Here is an 18,797-nt window from a genome sequence, read left to right on the forward strand (position 1 = left end):
GGAACTGGCGTCGCCAACACCGCCTCTCCACCGCGCGAACTAGCCTGCCGCCACGCCCCCCCCCTTCGGCCTGAGCAAGCGGCCACGCTGGCAGGGTGTGCCCCGAGGGCGCGCCAAGGGCGCGAGGGGAGAGGTCAGAGACTGGGGGACTCATACACACTGGACACCGAGCAGGCCCATAAAGTAAAATACAACAAAATGTTTAATGAGCAAATTCGTCTTAGCAAATATGAAACTGCCACAGAGAGGAAACGGGGGCCGCAGGTCAGGGAGACTAGAGAGGAGAGTCAACTACGTAAGAAACCAGGGAGGGCACAGGAGGGGGGGGGGGCGCACGGGGGTAGGACCGGAGGCCAGGAGGACGGGAGCTGTGGTCCTGGAGGGATAAGGCAGGGCACGGGGGAGTGTGGACAACAGAATTCAAAATAGTTTGGCCATAAAATATAAACACACTTATGTTTCTACAGTGGGGACGGGGGCGGGTAGGAGAGGGAGGAGAGGCTGTTCTGGGGAGGGGCCATGGGGGTCCTACCCGCCCTGCTGTGCACCCCCTCCCCGCCCCCCTTCCCTCTGTGTCTGTGGGTGCATGTGTGTGGGCCTGTGCGCACACTTCCCCATTGCCCTCCCCGCCCCGATCGCTGCCATTCCAGTTGCTGCCGGCTGTCGGCTGTCGTTCGGCTGTCACTCCTCTGCCCATCTTCTTCAGAGGGGGAAAAGGGGGGGTGGAGGGGGAGACACCCCCAGCCAGCCCTTCCCCCACCCTCCCCCTCCACCTCTACCAGAAGTCCCGGCGGTGGTAAGAGTCGGGGTCACAGTATTTTGTGACAACCACTCTGTTGGCGAACTTGCGACCGGTCAGGCCCTGCATGGCTTTCTGGCAGTCAAACACAGAGGTGAACTCCACGAAGATCTGCGGGAGTAAGAGGCAAGTGGTAAAAGCAAGGTGGCCTCAGCCCCAGCAACCAGCTAGCCTGCACAGAACCCACAACTCTGCAAGACAGACAGAGGGAGGCAGCGGGCCTTCCTGCAGATCTGCGAGCATTTACCCAAATGTACTCTCGAATCCCAGGATCAAAGAACAGAGCGCACAGAGCAGAGCTCAGGGGAGGCATCAGAGCGTGACTGGAGCCCAGAGCCACACCCACGGCAACGAGCTCCACCCGCCCTGCCGGTGCTCCTCCCTCCCCAAAGCTTCCCCAAGGGCCAGGTTCTCCCCAGAGACAGACAAAGAAAGCTCAGAAATTAGGATTCAAACCCAAGTTGACTCAAAGCAAGAAACAACAACAACAACAAAAAAAATAAAAACACTGATCCGGTCAAGTATCTCATCTTGTTTACACCACCAGTTTAGGGGATGCCTGGGTGGCCCAGTGGTTGAGCGTCTGTCTTTGGCTCAGGGTGTGATCCTGGAGTCCAGGGACCAAGTCCCACATCGGACTTCCTGCATGGAGCCTACTTCTCCCTCTGCCTATGTCTCTGCCTGTCTCTCATGAATGAATAAATAAAATCTTAAAACCAAAAACACAAAAAAACACCAGTTAAAAAAAAAAAAAAAAAAAAAAAAAACCGGTTTACAGGGAGTGGGTGAGGGGGAAGATACCAACCTAATTCACAACATGACAATTCTGTAAGACAAATGCCCTGTTGCTTCAACAAAATGACTCACCAAAAAAAAAAAGGGGGGGGGGGCATTACATAGAACTGCTAAGTTTTAAGAAAGTTCTAAATAAGATTGCATGAATCCTTGTTTGGATATTTAAATGGATCAAGTATAAAAAGACATTTGAGACGCTCAAGGAAATTATAATACAAATTTAAGTAAATCCTAAGAATAATTTTCTTATTGTAACAATGATATTGTACTTTCATTATAATTATTTAGAAGTTTTCTGTTAAAAGGGATCCCTGGGTGGCGCAGCGGTTTGGCGCCTGCCTTTGGCCCAGGGCGCGATCCTGGAGACCCGGGATCGAATCCCACATCAGGCTCCCAGTGCATGGAGCCTGCTTCTCCCTCTACCTATGTCTCTGCCTCTCTCTCTCTCTCACTGTGTGCTTATCATAAATAAATAATAAAATAAAGTTTTCTGTTAAAAGTTTAGAGCAGTTCTCAACCAGCACAAATGTGTCCCCAAGCAACATTTTGCAATATCTGGAGAGGTTTTAGGCTGTCACAAAGGAGGAGTGTAGTGCTACCATGTAGGAGCCCCCATCTACAGGGTGGAGACTGGCAATGGGGCCACACATCGAACAGTGCACAGCACGGAATTCAAAGAGCAAGACTTACCAGGCCCCAAATCCTAGTAGCTCAGATACTAAAGCAATACACTTGATTATTGGAGATAAAATATAGGAGATATGCGTTGAATTATTTCAGGAAAAATGAAGTTGGGAAATTAAGAATGACAAGTGAAGCTGGATGATGGGACACGACGATACTACTCTATGTGCCACAATGGAACTAAAGTGACCTACCATAGTAGGTCAGTGTGGTACTTCTACTTTTATGTATGTTTGAAAAGAAAGACAAAGTTTACAAACAAAACAGGAGGATCTCCGACACCAGGCCGGTCTTCCCATTCATCCTTCCCACAAATACTGACTCAGCCCCTCAGGAGCCAGGATCCATCCCAGCGCCCATGAGGCATGAGGGGAGCGGGTGCTTCCATCACACCACATACACCACACCAGTGAGGACTGGGAAGCAGAGCACGGGAGGAGAGAGAGGAAATGCTGCTCATCCCTTCATCACCCCCCCCCCAACCCTGTCCCTTGGTACCTGGCTCTCTTTCCACTGCTCCCTGGGCAATCCTATCCAGCTGACACCAAAATGAGGATCAGTGTGTTGATGACATCTGTTTCTATCAGAAATGTTTCCCTCATGCCTGGAATGCAGCTCCGTCCTCACTGCTTCACACATCTCTAATGAGGTGTCTCAGGACCTCAGACTGACAGCCCACTCTTCCCCAACACTGACCCCCACCCCCCACCCCCAAACCTGCTCATCTCCCTTGCTTCTCACCTGCCATCTCCACCTAGCTGCCAAAGCCCAGGAATCTGAGCATCTTGACTCCTCTTCCCCCTCCCAAATCAACCACCAGGATCTGGGTGTTTACAGGTAACGTGTCTTTCAAATCCATGGACTGACTTCTCTCCATCCTCTGCTGCTACTTTCCATCAAGTCACCATCTTCCGACCAAGTGACCATAAGCTGTTAGTTCCCAAAGTTCCAGGTCATACCACCACCACCTCTACCCCCCTCTGAATTCCCTGCCTGCAGAACCCAGCTCTGCAGGACTGGAGTAAGACCTGGACCTCCCTGTAATTCCTGTCCACGCCTACTTGATTATGAGGAACTCTATGTGCAAGGCAACAGACCACATTCCTGAACTTTCAAAGGCTTCCTTCTCACTTCAAGAACACCCAACATTCTTCCAGGACCCACACAGGCCTACAAGATCTGCCACACTAGGCCCCAGCTCCCAACCTCAGAACTCATCTCCCACTGCTCTCTGCTTAGACTATGCCAGCCTTGTCACCATCCCCAAACACACCAGGCTCATAACCCAGGAGATCTATGTTCATTGGGTTCCCTGCTCAGGACCCTACTACCTGGGATAACCTATTATCACTTGGGCCTGGTTAATATCAACTCTTAACCTTGACTAAGAGGTGTCTATTCCTGTCTAAGAACAGCATCCAGAGCAGAGCAATTCTACTCCCTTTCCAGCTACTATCACACATGTTGTCTTTGACAAGGCTGGCCCCAGGACTTGTTCTGCTTGAAGGCCTGAATCACTAGGTGAGCGGCTAGGGAAAGCTAAGTCACCCACTCTTCCCTGCCTCTCAAGAAGGGTTCAAGGTGCTGACACCTAGCACAGTGCCAGAAGTGACAGGACCCAGTGGGCTGTGGAATCAGACCATGTGGCCTGCATCCTCTGAGCAAGGGCTAAGAGAGCTGCCATGAGAGTTCATGTTGCAAAGGTTAAGCTCAGGGAGTACCTGGCACCCAGAAGACTCGAGTGGGTTTGCTGCTGTTCTGTTTTTAGCACTTTTCTCCCCACTTACAGACAAGACCGAACCACATATGTAAGATCACATGACAAAGCCAAGCTGTGAAGCACAGCTGCAAGACCACACTCCTGGGGGACCCTATACCCATGTGAGTCATAGCACTGGTGTGTACCCATGCACACATGCACACCTTTCCACAGCCGGGCACCTCGACGCCATCCACAGGCCGGGGGATCTCAATGGACTTGACAAGCCCATACTTGCTGCACTCATCTCGCACATCCTCCACAATCTCCTCATACTCCTCATCGTCTAGCAGCTCCTCGGGCAGCACCATGTTCATGAGGCACAGGACCTCCGTTGGGTGGCCGCCCATCTGTACCTGGGAGCTCATGAGGCCCGGCACTTGCAGGGTCACGGGGGTCTGGTTGATGGTGCTCTGTGGGGAGAAGGGGGGAGGGCAGGGCTGTCACGGCCAGGGCCACACCGAACCCCCAGAGGCCTACCCAGAGAATCACGTCCGCCCCTGAAGGCCCAGGAAAGCCAGGGCTGGAGCCGAAGCTTCTGAGGATCTGCTCCCAGCATCCCCCAGGCCACCCCGCCCCGCCCCTCCCCAGTATCCCTCTAGCCAATGGAAGATGACGTGCCGGGGGGCTCACCAGCGTGGCATTCTTGGCTCCCACACTTGCCCTCTGCACGAGCAATTTCTTATCTCCCAGCTGCATCCCATTCAGCCCCGCAATAGCCTGTGTGCGGAGGACAAGGGGGGGGGTGCAGCAGAAAGGTGCGGGTCAGGTGCAGGACTTGACGCCTCCCACCAAGCCCCAATACCCCAGAGCTGGGCACTGGTGGTGAGAGGAAAGGCCAAAGAGTGAGCACCTGGCAGGAGCCGGAACCAAGGGGAAGGGGCCCAGTCCCCCACACAGGACCCTACCTAAGCTGGCCTCCTCCCACCCATCCCCAGGAGGGCGACTTGGGAGTGGACACAGCAGGGCAGGGGCCCGGGCTCACCTGATCCGTAACGTTGATGTCCACGTACTCACAGAAGGCGTAGCCCTTGGAGAGCCCTGTGGCGCTGTCCTTGACCAGGTTGAAGGCCTTGAGAGGCCCAAACGACGTCAGCAGCTCTTTGACCTGCGGCAGGGCCGCAACTCCGTCAGGGCTGGTTGAGGTAAAGAGTGGGAGGGGAGAAGCCAGAAGGAGGCGAGGGATCTACCTGGTCGTCGTTCAGGTAATTGGGTAAGCCCCCGATGAACAGCTTGTGGGCAGAGTCCGGGACCACGGTGGACACAACTCCTGGGGGGAAGGGGAGTACATAGGCTTTGGTTTCCAGCACAGGGTCTTTAACCAAGACCCCGGGGTGTGTGCACAGGGCCTGGCCCATTATATCAGCCAAGGTGGCCCAGCAACGCTGACAAAACCACGGTCTCCCAAACCTATCCAGACCCTAAGACTCACACTAGCAGCTCTTCTTCGGATGTGCCACGACACCAGGGTGGCACCACAGCGAGGGTCCCCACTAAGGGGCCACACCTCAAACCTGCCAACCACAAGTCCTGGCAGCACTCGCCCTTACTGGTAAGACATCAGGATGACACACCTACACCCCCTCCGTCTTTCAGATCACAACCCCAATGCCATTCCTACCACCCAGACGTTTACATCAGGTCTCCCGTTGAGACCCTTGGTCCTTCTCTCTGTGGTCCCGAGCTTTTTGCAACCACAAAAACCCAGCAACTCCCTCTTTGGCCTGCTGCTCTGGGTCTGCGAAGGCAGGGACATGCCCAGTCGACTCAGCTTGCTGACCTCAGGGACATCACAGTGGGCTCATGTTTGTCGGCTGAATGGTTTAATGACTACTCTGCATCCACCCCAATCTTGCCATATCCACTCAATTTTGGATTCAGACACAAGTGCCTGCCAGGTGGCTCAGCCTGTTGTCCACTGGCTTCAAAAGCATGTCGTTTAATTCCCAGGGGCCTCCTGTGAGGTGTGAGCTACCCAGAGCCCCAGATCACTATCAGGGCTCATTGGAAGAGAAACACCACTGGTCAGGCCCGACCAGTTCCTGACTTTCCAAAGGCCAGAGCCCACTACCAAAAGCAGCATGGCCCGGCCCACCTCAGCAGTCCACACCAAGCAGCCCCTCCACACTTCTTCCTGACCTAGCTAGGGTCGGACAGGTGAAATGAAAGATGGCAGAAAGCATCAGACACTGAGTGACTGGACACAAAAAAGAGTGCATTTTCTCCTGACACCACCCCAGCCACTTCAACCAGAGCTAAGCACCATCAGAGTGGGGCCTGTGGGGGGGTGGGCAGACCATGAAGATCCAGCGTGTCCAAGGTAGGCTACGCAGAGGCCACAGGCCAGACACCACAGGTAAATTCATGAAGTCTACTATCCGTGCTCTCCAAAGCCCTATCCAGACAGGATAAACTGAGGCAGAGAAAGTTGGTTCTATCTTGGAGTCACACACACAGAAAGAGGGGTCCCCAAGCCCATAACACCTGTGCCTCCCACAGGCAGCTCTCGGCAAGCTAGGGACTTTACACAGGTACCAAAGCTCTGAACGATGGCTGACTAGGCAAAGCAGAGATTCCATCACCCCAGTAGGGAGTAGTGGCAGAGCCAGATGACCCTCAGCCAGCTGGCCTTGGCTGCTATCTGCTGTGCCATCCACTCCAGGGAAGCATGCAGAGCTTAGGGCACCAGGGTCAGACTCCCTGGGTTCAAATCTGGGGTACAGCACCAAGTGAGGCTCTATGTGTTCGCATCTATGACACAGGAGGATGAGGATGACCCACATGGGGCGTACACCTGAAATAGGGCCTGAGACCAGAGCTATAAATGACTGCAGACCCTGAGTGAACGACGGTTCTGAAGCAGGGGACTATTATCGTACAGAGTCACACAGCCAGAAAATGGGGATACCAATCAATCCCAGTGCCCAAAATCAAGCCCCTGGCAACATCCGCTCCCAATAGGATGGGCAGGGCAGCCCGGGTGGCTCAGTGGTTTCGTGCCACCTTCAACCCGGGGCCTGATCCTGGAGAACTGGGATCGGGTCCCACATTGGGCTCCCTGCATGGAGCCTGCTTCCTCTGCCTGTGTGTCTGCCTCTATCTATGTCTCATGAATAAATAAATAAAATCTTAAGAAAAAAAAAAAAAGGATGGACAGGCTCCTCCTCCCTGACCACACATCCACTCCTTCAGAGGGTCCACCTGGCACACACCTCCTCTCTGAAGGCCACACTAGACCCCCAAAGGCTGAGCAATCTTTCCCTGTGCCTAGAATACCACTTTCTCCTACCATGCACTCACCACCAGACCAGGCAGAATAGGACTCTGCCAAGGGAGTGGGTATAAGGGAGTGGGTACATGGGGGTGAGGCCCCAGTGGCAGGAGCCTGATGAGGGGGCGGGGGGGGGGGGGGGATTAGGACTCGGCCCTGCACGGGGAAGGGAGCCTGGCATGGCAGTGGGCGGGTGCTCACAGCTGAGCTGAACTCACACTGAATAACTACTGGGCTCCCCTGCTTCCAAAGACAGCTCTGGCCCACCCCCCACCTCAGTCTCCCTCTTGTCTTCAAAGAACCACCAGGATCCTGTCACCAGCACTCAACAGCAAGGCCTGACTTCAGGGGCAGATGAACTCAAGATTTCACAACCCCAAGTGATGCATGTTTAATCAACACATTTCCATCAAGGTCAGAAAGTTGCCTTCCAGGTTCCTGAACTGTTTCTCTTCCAGCCAAGAACATCTGCTAAATTTTATCACACATGCTTTCCTCTTTAGCCTCCTTGTATAATAAAATTGTTTTTTTTTTTAAACCAAAAAATGAAGACTGAAATATGAACTTCGCTATGAAAAGGTAACTAGAAGATGCTCAATCTACAAGCACAATCACACTTCCTGCCACCTGCCCAGGCACTAGTACTGCAGACCCTCAGGTCCCTCTGGGTGAGCAAATCCCAAAGAACAGAGATGGATGATGACCCACGCTTCAGCTGCTTAGTCACGCCAATAGTTACGTCTAGAAAGGGGCCCATGAATCTGGGAAGACGATCCAATACAAGCTATCCCTGACCCGCGAGGTCTCTGTTCCCACACGGTAAAGGGCCTGTGTCAGAAGGTGCTATGGAAGACCGCACAGCACCAACTCTAGAGACCATTATCATGCCTTGCCTTGCTCTCCTCCGGTCTGAAACAGGATCGCGGTACACACAACAGTGGCTGGCAAGCCTCTCACCAAAGAGCTGGGTGGCAAACATTTTCAGTTTGTGGGCCACGGGGTCTCTCATCCAAACTGACCGCTGCTGCAGAAAAGTCATACAGACGCTAGACAACGAGTGGACTCGGCTCTGTGCCAGTTAATCTTTATTTAAAAAAATGGGCAAGGGGCACCTGGCTGGCTCAGAAGGTGGAGCACATGCCTTTTGCTGAAGTACATGGAGTACAGTGAGTACATGAGTACACACCGGACGCAGAGCCCACTTTAGGAAAACAGGCTTACTGGTAAGCTACATTTGACCCCTAGCTGTCAGTTGCAGACTTTGTACTACACAGCTGTCACAAAAACTAACCTGATCCATGGACCCCACTCGGCAAAGTGCCTGACATAGTAAGCTTCGACAAGTAAGCAGGCTCCTTATATAATTAAAAACATCTTAAGAAGGGATCCCTGGGTGGCTCAGCAGTTTGGCGCCTGCCTTTGGCCCAGGGCACAATCCTGGAGTCCCGGGATCGAGTCCCATGTCAGGCTCCCGGCATGGAGCCTGCTTTTCCCTCCTCCTGTGTCTCTGCCTCTTTCTCTATCACAAATAAAAATAAATAAATAAATCTTTAAAAAAAAAAAAAAAAAATCTTAACACCTGGGTGGGGGCAGCCCTTGGTGGCGCAGAGGTTTAGCGCTGCCTGCAGCCTGGGGTGTGATCCTGGGGACCCTGGATCGAGTCCCACATCAGGCTCCCTGCATGGAGCCTGCTTCTCCCTCTCCCTGTGCCTCTGCCCCTCTCACTGTGTCTCTATGAATAAATAAATAAAATCTTTATAAAAAGAAAAAAAAAAAAAGAACACCTGGGTGGCTCAGTGATTGAGCATCCACCTTCAGCTCAAGTCGTGATCCCAGGGTCCTGGGAGTGAGTCTCAGGGAGGTTGCTTCTCCCTCTGCCTGTCTCTACCACTCTCCCTCTCTCATGAATAAATGAATAAAACCCTTAAAAAAATAAACCTTAAAACACTAAATTTATTTTGCACAGGGGCGCCTGGCTGACTCCCATCAGTTAGGTACCAACTCTTGATTCTGGCTCAGGTGTCATGATCTTGCAGTTGTGGGACCGAGCCCACAGTCAGGCTCTGCCCTCAGTGTGGAGTCTGCTCCAGATTTCGCCCCACATCCAACCCCACCTGCGCACATGTGCACGCTTTCTCTAAAGTAAACTCTTAAAAAGAGATTCACTTTAATACAAAGCAACGGCCTATAACTTCATCTAGAAATGCTCTCACAGACGTGCACCCACACAGAAATCATCTGATCAAACACTTAGTACATGTCAACATCGAAAAATACGCCTCAGTTACCGGAAACATTAGATCCACCAAACTTACCAAATTTATTACGGTGGAAAACACTGGAAACAAGGCAGGGAACCAGCACCCAGTCCTGAGGTGTCACCCTCTCTGGGACTCCATGTCCCCCGCTTTGTCAGCAGTGGACTCGATTTCTAAAAGGTGTCCTTCAGGGCGAAGCCTCAGCCAGCAGAAACCCACCTTCTGCTCCTCCCCCCCACCCCCTGGCCCAGACCATCCATGCCTACCACCTTTACTGGGAGAACACCAGGGACCTAAGATCCAGGCCCCCCAGTTCCACCACAGCACTGGCTTCTCCAAGCCCACTTTGCTCCCTGCACTCCAACAGGGCCTCCCAGAGGCACAAATCCTCACTTTCACCCATCTCACCACAGGGGACGGCAACCAGCCTGTAAGTCGAGTTAAGCCGGCTGTCTTTTTGTATAGCCTGCAAGGTTTTTTAGAAGCTATTGCACAACGTGTGGGTAATATACCAGGGCCACACCCACTCATTCAGCTATCACGAGGCGGCATACAGGTTGCCACGTCACAACAGAACAATTGTGACCCAGGTGACCCAGTCGGTATGGCCCACAAAACCAAAGATATTTACTATCTGACCCTTTTCAGGAAAAGATCACCGATTCCAGTCTGCTATGATCTCCACTGACCCAGACTACTACTAAACGTGGCTGTGGGGAATAGCCCAAAGCACAGAAGTCAGGAGAAACAGAGGCCAGACAAGGGAACGTCCAGCAGCCGACCCCACACTGAGAAACTGCTTGTGTTCACACTATGAGCTCACACGCTTATGCTCACAAAGTCCCAGAGCCAGAGCAGGAATGACAGCCAGGCAGCAAACCCTTCACCTCCCTCAACACCTCCCACAGCCACTGTGCATTCTCCTAAGGTTTGGGGAGATGGATGAGAAGCATTCATGCCATCTCCCAAGTAGCTCCAGCGGGGCTGGAGAGGGAAGCGTGGGACAAGGCCCCCACTCACCAGGGACGTAGACAGAGGGGTTCTCCGACATGCCAGGCAGGGGTTGGTAGTCATGAGGCCTACGGATCTTCAGCGACTGGCCCTGGAAGATGATGCCATCAAAGGCCATGGCCTGGGTGGTCTCATCCACTGAGCGGAACTGAAAGAGAAGGTGGTGGTACAGTGATGAGGATCAGGGTGCCGGGTGTACCACAGCCTGCAGAAGGGCCCTGGGCAGATCAAGGCTGCTGCAGAGAAAGAACACACACCTTCTGACCCCACAATGCAACCCGCTCACCTCCAAGAAAGCAAAGTTCTTGTCCTGGTTAATCTGCACAGCCAAGACGGGGTTGCCAGGAGCCTGGGTCAGACCCCCAAGGCGCATCTGGGCGTTGAAGAAATCCATCATGGCCTCCTGCAGAGGGAATAGGAGACAGGGGGGGGGCGGGGGGAGGGAGGTGGAGAGAGGAGGGGAGGGTGAGAGAGGGAGACACAGAGGGGTTTGGGGGGGAGGGGAGGGAAAGGGAAAGGGAGGGTGGAAGGAGAAAGGGAGGGAGCAGTGGAACAGGGGTGGGGGCAGAGAGATCAGCAGGGACAGAGACAGGAGAAGATTAGAGAAAGCAAGGAGGAGTAGGAGGCAGCAGCAAAAGACAGCCAGGGGCCAGGAGTGTGGGGAGGACCGCAGGGGCCCCAACCAGAGACACGTCATTCAAGAAAAACGCATAGAAATGGCAATGACAGGAAAAGAAGAAAAAGCATAAAATAGAAAACAGGGAGGTGGAAGGTGAGAGAGAGAGAGAGAGAGAGAGAGCACATCCCGTGAGGACAGGAAGAAGGCACAGCAGGAAAGCAGGAAAGACAAGGGAGAAGAATCAGAGAGGAAGACAAGTCCAGAGAAGAAAAGGAGTTGGGAGAGGAAGAGGAGCCAAGGGACAAGGAGGGCAGAGGGCGGAGGGAGGGAGGAAGGGTGGGAGGGGGAGAAAAGAGTGATGTGGCGGGATCTGGCCCTGGAGTCCGGGGGCTGCTTTATCAAACGTAGCAAAGTGCAGGTTGAGAAAGTCAGAATGGACCTTACTTGCCTTCGACGACGGTAGCAAACTTTTTGTTGCTACGAGGGATCTCAGCCCCACAATATTTCACTTTAAAGAGAAATGGAAACAACTCTTTGATCTCGGGATTCTCGGGGTGCCACGGGAAGGGGTGGGGGGGAGGGAGGGGAGAGGAGTGGTGGGGAAGGTTGGGGAGGTCAGGGCCATCAAAACAAAAGAGCAGCGACCACGGGAGGGACGTGGGGAGAGGATGGGAACAGGCGGCAGAGAACCAGAGGTGTGTCAGAGACAACTGAGGGGAGCGTGCGTCTGTGCGTGTGTGCGTGTGTGCGTGTGTGCGTGTGTCAGTGTGCGTGCGCGCGCGCGTGCGAGTCTCCCTCTCTGTCTCTCTCGATACGGACTGGACTCATGGATTTTCGTAGGTTCGTTGTGTGTGCCTTGATCCCTGGGTTGCTGGAGGAGGTTGGGAAAGGGGAGACGGGAGAGGGGAAGAGGAGGGAGGGAGAGGGCCACCCCCAGCCCGGCCCCTGGCTGGCTCAACTCCATCGGTCCGTCGGGGAGGGGGCCGGGGGGCCTTGCAGGAGGCAGAGTCTGACCCGTGCAGGTTGGGGGAGGGGAGGGGGAGAGGGGAGGAATGGGAGGGAACTGGGGAGAGGGCAGGGAAAAGGCAGGGGGTAGGCAGTACCTCAGTGATGCCAAAGGGGATGTTCCCCACGTAGAGGCGCCGGGCCTGTCTGGTCATCTGGCTCCCGACCACGGGCACCGGCGTCGGGGTCACAGCCAGGCCATCAGGGGTCATGGTGGGAAGGAGGGCGGTGGCTGGAATCTGACCCGCCGCTTGGAGAAGGAAGAGCAGGATTAGATGGCAACCTGGCAATCCTCTACACACACATCCCACCCCCAGCACACTGGTGGGAGAGCCTGGATAGGGGAGGAGGCAGCTCCCTGTGGACCAGCCCACACAGGCTCAGCTCCCCATGGGAACCTCACAGCACCTCTTCTGCAGTGGTCAAAAAGGCAAAATCCAGAAAGCCCGGGACACAAACCTTATCCCCCCTGCCCCCCAGCTCAGGATCTGCTCCCTCAACCACCTAGCATGTTCTCCACCAAGGAGGCGACAGCTGAAACCTACCTTGCATGGCCTTGTACTGCATGGGGGTGATGTGCTCGAAGCCAGGCGGGGGGACATCCCAATATTTACGGACCTTCTTCTTCTTCTCATGGCGGGGGGAACGACTGGGAAGGGGGAAGGGAGAGCCGGGCAGGACGACCTCAGTCTGACCAAAGGTGGGCCTGTGAGCACCCCAGGCTCCCCTCAGCTACCCACTAGGAGTGCAGTGCTCTCCAGGAGGGAGAGGATCTGGTCAGGGCTGTACCCAGGCCTCGGGAAGGGTGCTGGTTTCAAGGCAAGTGGAACCTCTTCCCCAGTGCTTGGGCCAGGGCTGGACAAGGACAGGGCAGGGTACACGAGGGCAGGGGCAGAGGGAGTGGACATCAGGGTGGAAGGGGCAGGAAGAGCAGCTCACATCAATCCACCGTGCTCCTCTTTAGCGCCTCTGGTCAAAGGTTTGCTGAGGGATGGGAGGGAAAGGTATGGGGAAGGGTGACTGGGGACCCTCGTTTTCCCCACACGCCACACCTCCCCAAGGGCACAGAGCCCCAGGGCTGGGGGCAGGCCCCCTTGGCCCTGCCATCCCCCCCAAACCCCCAACCCAGGAAAGAGGAACTGTGGAAGGGATGAAAGGCCACACAGATCACTTTCTACTTGGAGAAACTGAAATGTAAGAAGGCAGAACTTCCACCTACCCTACCCTTCCTCGCTTAAGGGGAAAGAAAACAGAGGGGAGGCTAGGGAGGGAAGAAGCATTAGCAAAGCAGATGGCAGCTGGGTTCACAGAGGCTGCCCCACTTTGAGAACCCCTCTTCCCAGGAGGCAGAGTATAGACCCCAGAATACAATCCCAGAAAAACACAGAATAATAATGGGAAAAAGAAACGGGTCCTAGGAGGCAGGGACTGAGCCAGGCCTCGTGAACACAACACAGAAGAGTCAGCACCCTGAATCCAGACTCACCTCCATGATAAAGAACCCAATGCCCCCACCAACCCACCAGAAACTGAAGACTCTAGAAACAGAGTATAAAAAAAAAAAAAAAAAAAAAAAAAAAAAAAAGCCCATATGCAAGACAGACAAGTAACAGACACCTAGACACACACACACAGAGAACTCAAGAGGCCGAAGCACACCAGTGTCTGGGTGCAAGGACACTCCATTCCCAGCCAGGGGTCCCCAAGCCCTGGTACCTTCGTCGCCGCCTGTCCCTGGAGGCACTCCGCTGGTCCCGGTTGCGCCGATCACGGCTCCGGCTCCGGCGCTTGCGGTCCCGGCTTCGCGAGCGGCTGTGGCTACGCTTGCGGTGCCGGTTCTCCTTGTCCCGTTCTGGGCCAGGGGAGGGGGAGGAGAATGAGCTGAGGGAGGACATGGCCCAGCCCACCCACTCACTGGTGGCTATGCCCCGAGCCCCAGGGAACCCACCCCCCAAGGGGAAGGGATTCAGTGGAGGAGGGAATATAGCAGGCTTCCTGGGTCCACAAGCCAGTCCAGGAGCCCTGGGGGTCCCAGGGGACAGGAGCTGGTTACCTGAGGGGACAGAGCCTGGAAATGCCCACGGGGTGTAAGATACCTGAGGATGCTCAGGAGGAGCTGGGGAGCCAGAGAAGACAGAGGAGGCTGGCTCCTGGTCCCCCTCGAGGGCTGAGGGGCCTGACCCCAGGGTCGTCCCTGAGAGGGGCAGGGCTAGAGGCTGGGGAATCAAGAGACCCAATGATGTTTTCCTGAATGAAGGAAACTGGCGACCCCTCAGGAAAGACCTCCTCAACCAGCTGGCACCCACAGCCCCACCATCAGGCCCCAGGGGCAGGTGCAAGGCAGGATCTGGTATCCCCAAGAAGTTAGGACACCTGATGGTCCCTTCCCAACCAGAGAAAGAATGCAAGATGCCCTCTTGTAGGGAGGTGCTCCCTTCTGAATGTGGCCTAGAAAGGGAGGTGCTGGGCCCTGCCTCAAGAGGTAGGGGAGGAGCATGCCCTGCCCCCTACCCCTTGCAGGCCAGATTCCCAAACCACCCTATCCTGCCCACACTCCCTCAAAGCCAACACAAGAGGGACAGGGTCCAGCCCCCTAGTAGGCTCACTCAACCCCTTCAGCCTTGGGGGTGGCGACTAAAAGAACGGAGCACAAGCCTAGCCCGTATAAACCATAGAAAACTCCGCTCAAAAGACCCTGGGAAGGATGTGCAGGCCAAGCTATGAGCACCACGTCACAGCAGGTTTCCTTATTCCTTAACTCAAAGACACCCCTCACCCTCCTCCACTAGCCCCGTTCTATGGACGGATACAGGTAAAGGCAACAAGGACGGGGTGTTAAAGTGGACTTGAGCCTCATCCGTGCTACTTTATGCTGAAACTTTAAACGTCAACTTTCTACAAACAAATCAACTCTAGAACCCATAAAACTAAGGAAAAGCACCTCAGGAAAAAAAAAAAAAAACAGATGAGCAAACACAAGAATACTTCTAAAACCCACCTATACTGCCAATTCTTACAACTGTTTGGAAAAAAACACTACTATTCGTTCAAACAAAAAATATGGAAACGGAGGCACAGAGAGTTCACATAACTTGCTCATAACCAAAAAGCAAAAAGACGGTGAAGACTGAAGGTGAATTCCCTAATGTTAGCAAGTACAGCTAATCATCACCTGGGCAGACTCAACTCAGGACAGGCAAAGCTGCTGTAGTCCACCCAGAACCACTAGTAACAATGTTATCTCTCTGAACACGAATAAATAAAACCTAAACCAGACACTTGAAGCAAAGAAGAGCAGCAAAGAAACACACCAGCATGGCAGGAGGCTGTGGGGCTGCGGGCCTCTGGCGGCAAGCTTATAAAATGAGCAAGCTGAGGCTCTGAAACAAACAAAACAAGCGGGCAGAAGAACCAGGGGAGAGGAAGCAGTGATGCCTGCTGGGAGCCTGCAACCACACAAGGAAACTAATTCTCCGAGGACACACCTGCCCGACGCTGGGTCTGAAGGGCTCTCAGAGGGCTGAAGGCCTCACTCAGGCTGGTCCAGAGACCCACCCACAGGCAGGGCAGACGTGCACGGAGCTTCCTGCCTCCCCACACACAGATATCCCGGACAAAGAAAACAGAAAAGGTGCTTCAGTTGTTCAGAAGTCTGTGGCTGCATTGTGCGCACAGCTCCACCAACCCAGGGGCCGTGCAGGGCTGAGGGCCTGGCCTCCCAGCGCCAGGAAGAACCGAGGCACACATCTGCGATTGCCTAAGGAGCTCAGGCAGGTCCACCTGGCAGCCCCGCCACCAACCACACTCAGGTGGACTTCTGCTCTGTACGGGTATGAAACCGCCCAGAAGCCAACAAACCTTCCTGTGAACAAGGGTCCCACCTAACCCAGGTGTGTGGGGACCTGGCAGAAAGGCACTAGGAGAGCACTCTCCCCGCCGTGGTCCTCTCCAGGTCCTAGGATGACATCACCCCGAGAATAACTGCACAGTGGCCAGTAGATCGCTTCCTCCGCCCTTAGCGTAGACCCCGTCACAAGCTTCTACGCGCTACCCCCACGTAAACTCCGCCCGGCCTTGTCACAGCTAAGGCCTGAGAAACCTGTTTCCCCCTCTACGGCAAGAAAAATATCTCTCGAGCCTCGCAAGGATGCACTTGGCAAGCGCTCGAGGTCTGACCTCCACCGTAGTTACGACCGCCCTCCCTCGCCCACAGACTCAGGGACAAGGCACCGAGCCGCTGTACAGCCGTGAGAGCGGCAGGGCCGCCGGGACGGGAGCCCAGGACGCCCGGCTGCACGTGGCGCAGAGACCGACGCCACCCGGGGCAGGCCCTCCCGCCCGCCGGCGTCCCTCCCACGAGCAGTCGAGGCAGACGGAGCGCGGCAGCGCCCACCGCCTGTGCCCGTCGGAAAACCCGCGGCCCCGCGCCCCGACAGCTGTGTGGGATGACGTGCCCCCGCCACCTCCAACCCGGGTCGGGACACGCACGAGTGTCCTCTCCCGCAAAAGGTACCGCGACACGCTCACTGCCCCGGGCCGGCGTCCCCCCCGACCCACGCCCACGTGGGGAGCTCGCAACGGCCATTTTGGGACAAAAGGGGCGTGGAGACCCGGGCCGCGGGCCCGGCCAGAAGCGGAAGTGCCGGGACAGCGGGAAAGAAAGGAAGCACTGCGGGACCTAATACACATAAAACCTATTTTCAGATTTTAAAAAAAATTTTTTTAAATATATGGGAGTGCTTAGTCCGCCAGGGAACACCCAGCGAGCCCGCGGGCCCGCGCCGCCTCCACCGCGGACCACGTGGGGCGCAAAGCGGAGCGCGCCGCGCATGCGTCCGGGACCCGCGCCCGCGGCCCCCTCCCCTCCCCTCCCCTCCCGCGCGCGGCTGCATGCCGGGTGGTCACGTGAGCGAGGCGCGCGGCGAAGTGGGGGGGAGCGCCGCGCGGCCCTGAAAGGAGGGGGAAGAGCGGGGGAAAATGGCGGGGGACACGGAGAGAGGCCAGGAACCGACCCGCCCGCCGCCCTGCGCCCCCGGCGCCCTCACCTTGCTTATTCTCGTTGAGCTGCCGCTCGAACTCGTCGAAGTCCGACATGCTGAGACGGCCGCGTAAGGGCCCTGTGCAGCTCTGGCCTCGCCTTGCCGCCCGCCCGCTCCGGCCCCTTCGGCTACTTCCGCCGCTCGCTTCGGCTACTTCCGGCCGCCGCCGGCGCTCCGCCGCCTCCTACTTAATCAAGCCCGGGCCGCCCGCCCCGCCCCTGCTCCGCCCCTCTCCCCGCCCGCCCACCCGCGACGCGCCCCTCCCCCCAGAGCCGGGCTCCAAATAGCGTCGGCTATTTCCGGGCAGTAGAAGGAATCGGGAGCAGCGGCTTCGGCTGCCTCCGAAAACACCCGAAGCGAAGACTTCACCGGCTTCCCAAGCTATCGTAACTTTTCGTAAACTAGCTCTTCAACGTTCGGGTGTTTCCGTAGGTCCGCGCGTTCCTCTGCGCCTACCCCCCCCCCCGAGGGGTTCGGCTTCTTCCGACAATTCAAACCGTCCCAGTCTTTGGCTGCTTCCGCAGATACTGCCCGCTCCTCTCCGCCGGCTCTATCCAAGCAATCAGCTATTTCCGACAATCCTAACACTCTCGGACTCCTGCGCTTTCTGAAGGTTTCCAGCGAGGGCTCTCGGACCCAGCCGAAGGATTAAACCCGACGCCAAGCTTCGGCTCTTTCCGGATAGTACACTTACTCCTCCCCTGCCGGTAAACTTCGGCTCCTTCCGCCACCGCTTCGGGAAGGCCTCACGGCAGATAGCTTCGGTTTTTTCCGTCGGCGCTTCGGCTCCTTCCGGCTTCGGGAACGGAAAAAGGGAGGGAGGACAGAGATGAGGTTGGTCAGGAAAAGGGATACAGAGAAAGGGCGAGGTCCCGGCTCTCTGCACTTGGCTCTCCGGGTGGGAAGAGTGGAGGAAAAGAAGGGCGGATTTCGCGGAGGGCCTAAAAAGCTTGCGCGAGACAAAAGCAGCCGGCGGGGTGAAGGGTGCGCGCGGCCGCTGCGGAGGTTGCCAGCGCGGCTTTGTGCGCCTGCGCAGAGGGGCAGAGGAGGGGCGCGAGATGGGCTTCTGCGCTTGCGTAGAGGTTGGTCTGAGGCGCGGTTTCTCACTGTTTGGGAGGTGAGCGGGTTCCAGAGGCCCCAGCACGCGTGCGCGAGACTTTCCCTTACTCCGGGGAAGGTACTGAATTTTAGTCCGTTAAGCACAGCGGCCTTCTCCTGGTTGCTGTAGCAACTGTGTAAGCACGCTCGCGCCCCTCCTGCAGCGCAGGCGCAGTAGGCGACGTAGAGGGCACTTCCGGAAGACCGGTAATTGACAGTACCGCCTCCTGGCGGGCGGGCGTGGTAGCTTCCATCCAGACCTGTCGTTCCCTGCCCCCACCGCCGCGGCCTGTCCCGCGTCCCCCGCCGCCCGCCGCCGTCGCGCCTCTGTTGGAGCTCACCGGGGGGGGGGGGGGGGGGGCGGTGGCCCCTCCAAGCTCTCCGGGGCACGGCTGCTGCTCCTTCTCCCGCCCCTGCCGTGCCGCTGGGGGTGCTAATTACGTCCTGTCTCCCCAAGCT

The 18,797-nt window shown here is 56.0% G+C and overlaps 1 protein-coding gene across 2 annotated transcripts; it reads right to left on the reverse strand.

The window, feature by feature from the left end:
- Positions 1-184: 184 nt before the first annotated feature.
- U2AF2 (U2 small nuclear RNA auxiliary factor 2) lies at positions 185-17,295 on the reverse strand. Of its 2 annotated transcripts, none has more exons than XM_038527690.1 (12): positions 17,247-17,295; positions 13,918-14,053; positions 13,141-13,185; positions 12,747-12,850; positions 12,300-12,451; positions 10,864-10,980; positions 10,587-10,725; positions 5,228-5,307; positions 5,023-5,145; positions 4,671-4,757; positions 4,202-4,450; positions 185-910 (listed from the first exon to the last, which is right to left on the reverse strand). In XM_038527690.1, the coding sequence occupies exons 1-12, from the start codon at positions 17,293-17,295 to the stop codon at positions 776-778; spliced, it is 1,416 nt and encodes a 471-aa protein (XP_038383618.1). In that variant the 3' UTR covers positions 185-775. The 2 variants fall into 2 exon arrangements, with proteins under 2 accessions (XP_038383618.1, XP_038383617.1); XM_038527689.1 differs by having other exon boundaries at positions 4,659-4,757.
- Positions 17,296-18,797: the final 1,502 nt, after the last annotated feature.

This window comes from Canis lupus, chromosome 1 (assembly GCF_011100685.1).
Source record: "Canis lupus familiaris isolate Mischka breed German Shepherd chromosome 1, alternate assembly UU_Cfam_GSD_1.0, whole genome shotgun sequence".
Classification (NCBI taxonomy): domain Eukaryota; kingdom Metazoa; phylum Chordata; class Mammalia; order Carnivora; family Canidae; genus Canis; species Canis lupus.

Bases quoted from the DNA above. Each gene is read 5' to 3' on its own strand.
- U2AF2 (XM_038527689.1), bottom strand. From the start codon at position 17,295: ATGTCGGACTTCGACGAGTTCGAGCGGCAGCTCAACGAGAATAAGCAA. The intron at 14,054-17,246 runs GTGAGGGCGCCG...CCCCTGGCCCAG, and splicing joins GCTCAACGAGAATAAGCAAG to AACGGGACAAGGAGAACCGG. The intron at 4,758-5,022 runs GTGAGCCCGGGC...CTCCGCACACAG, and splicing joins ACATCAACGTTACGGATCAG to GCTATTGCGGGGCTGAATGG.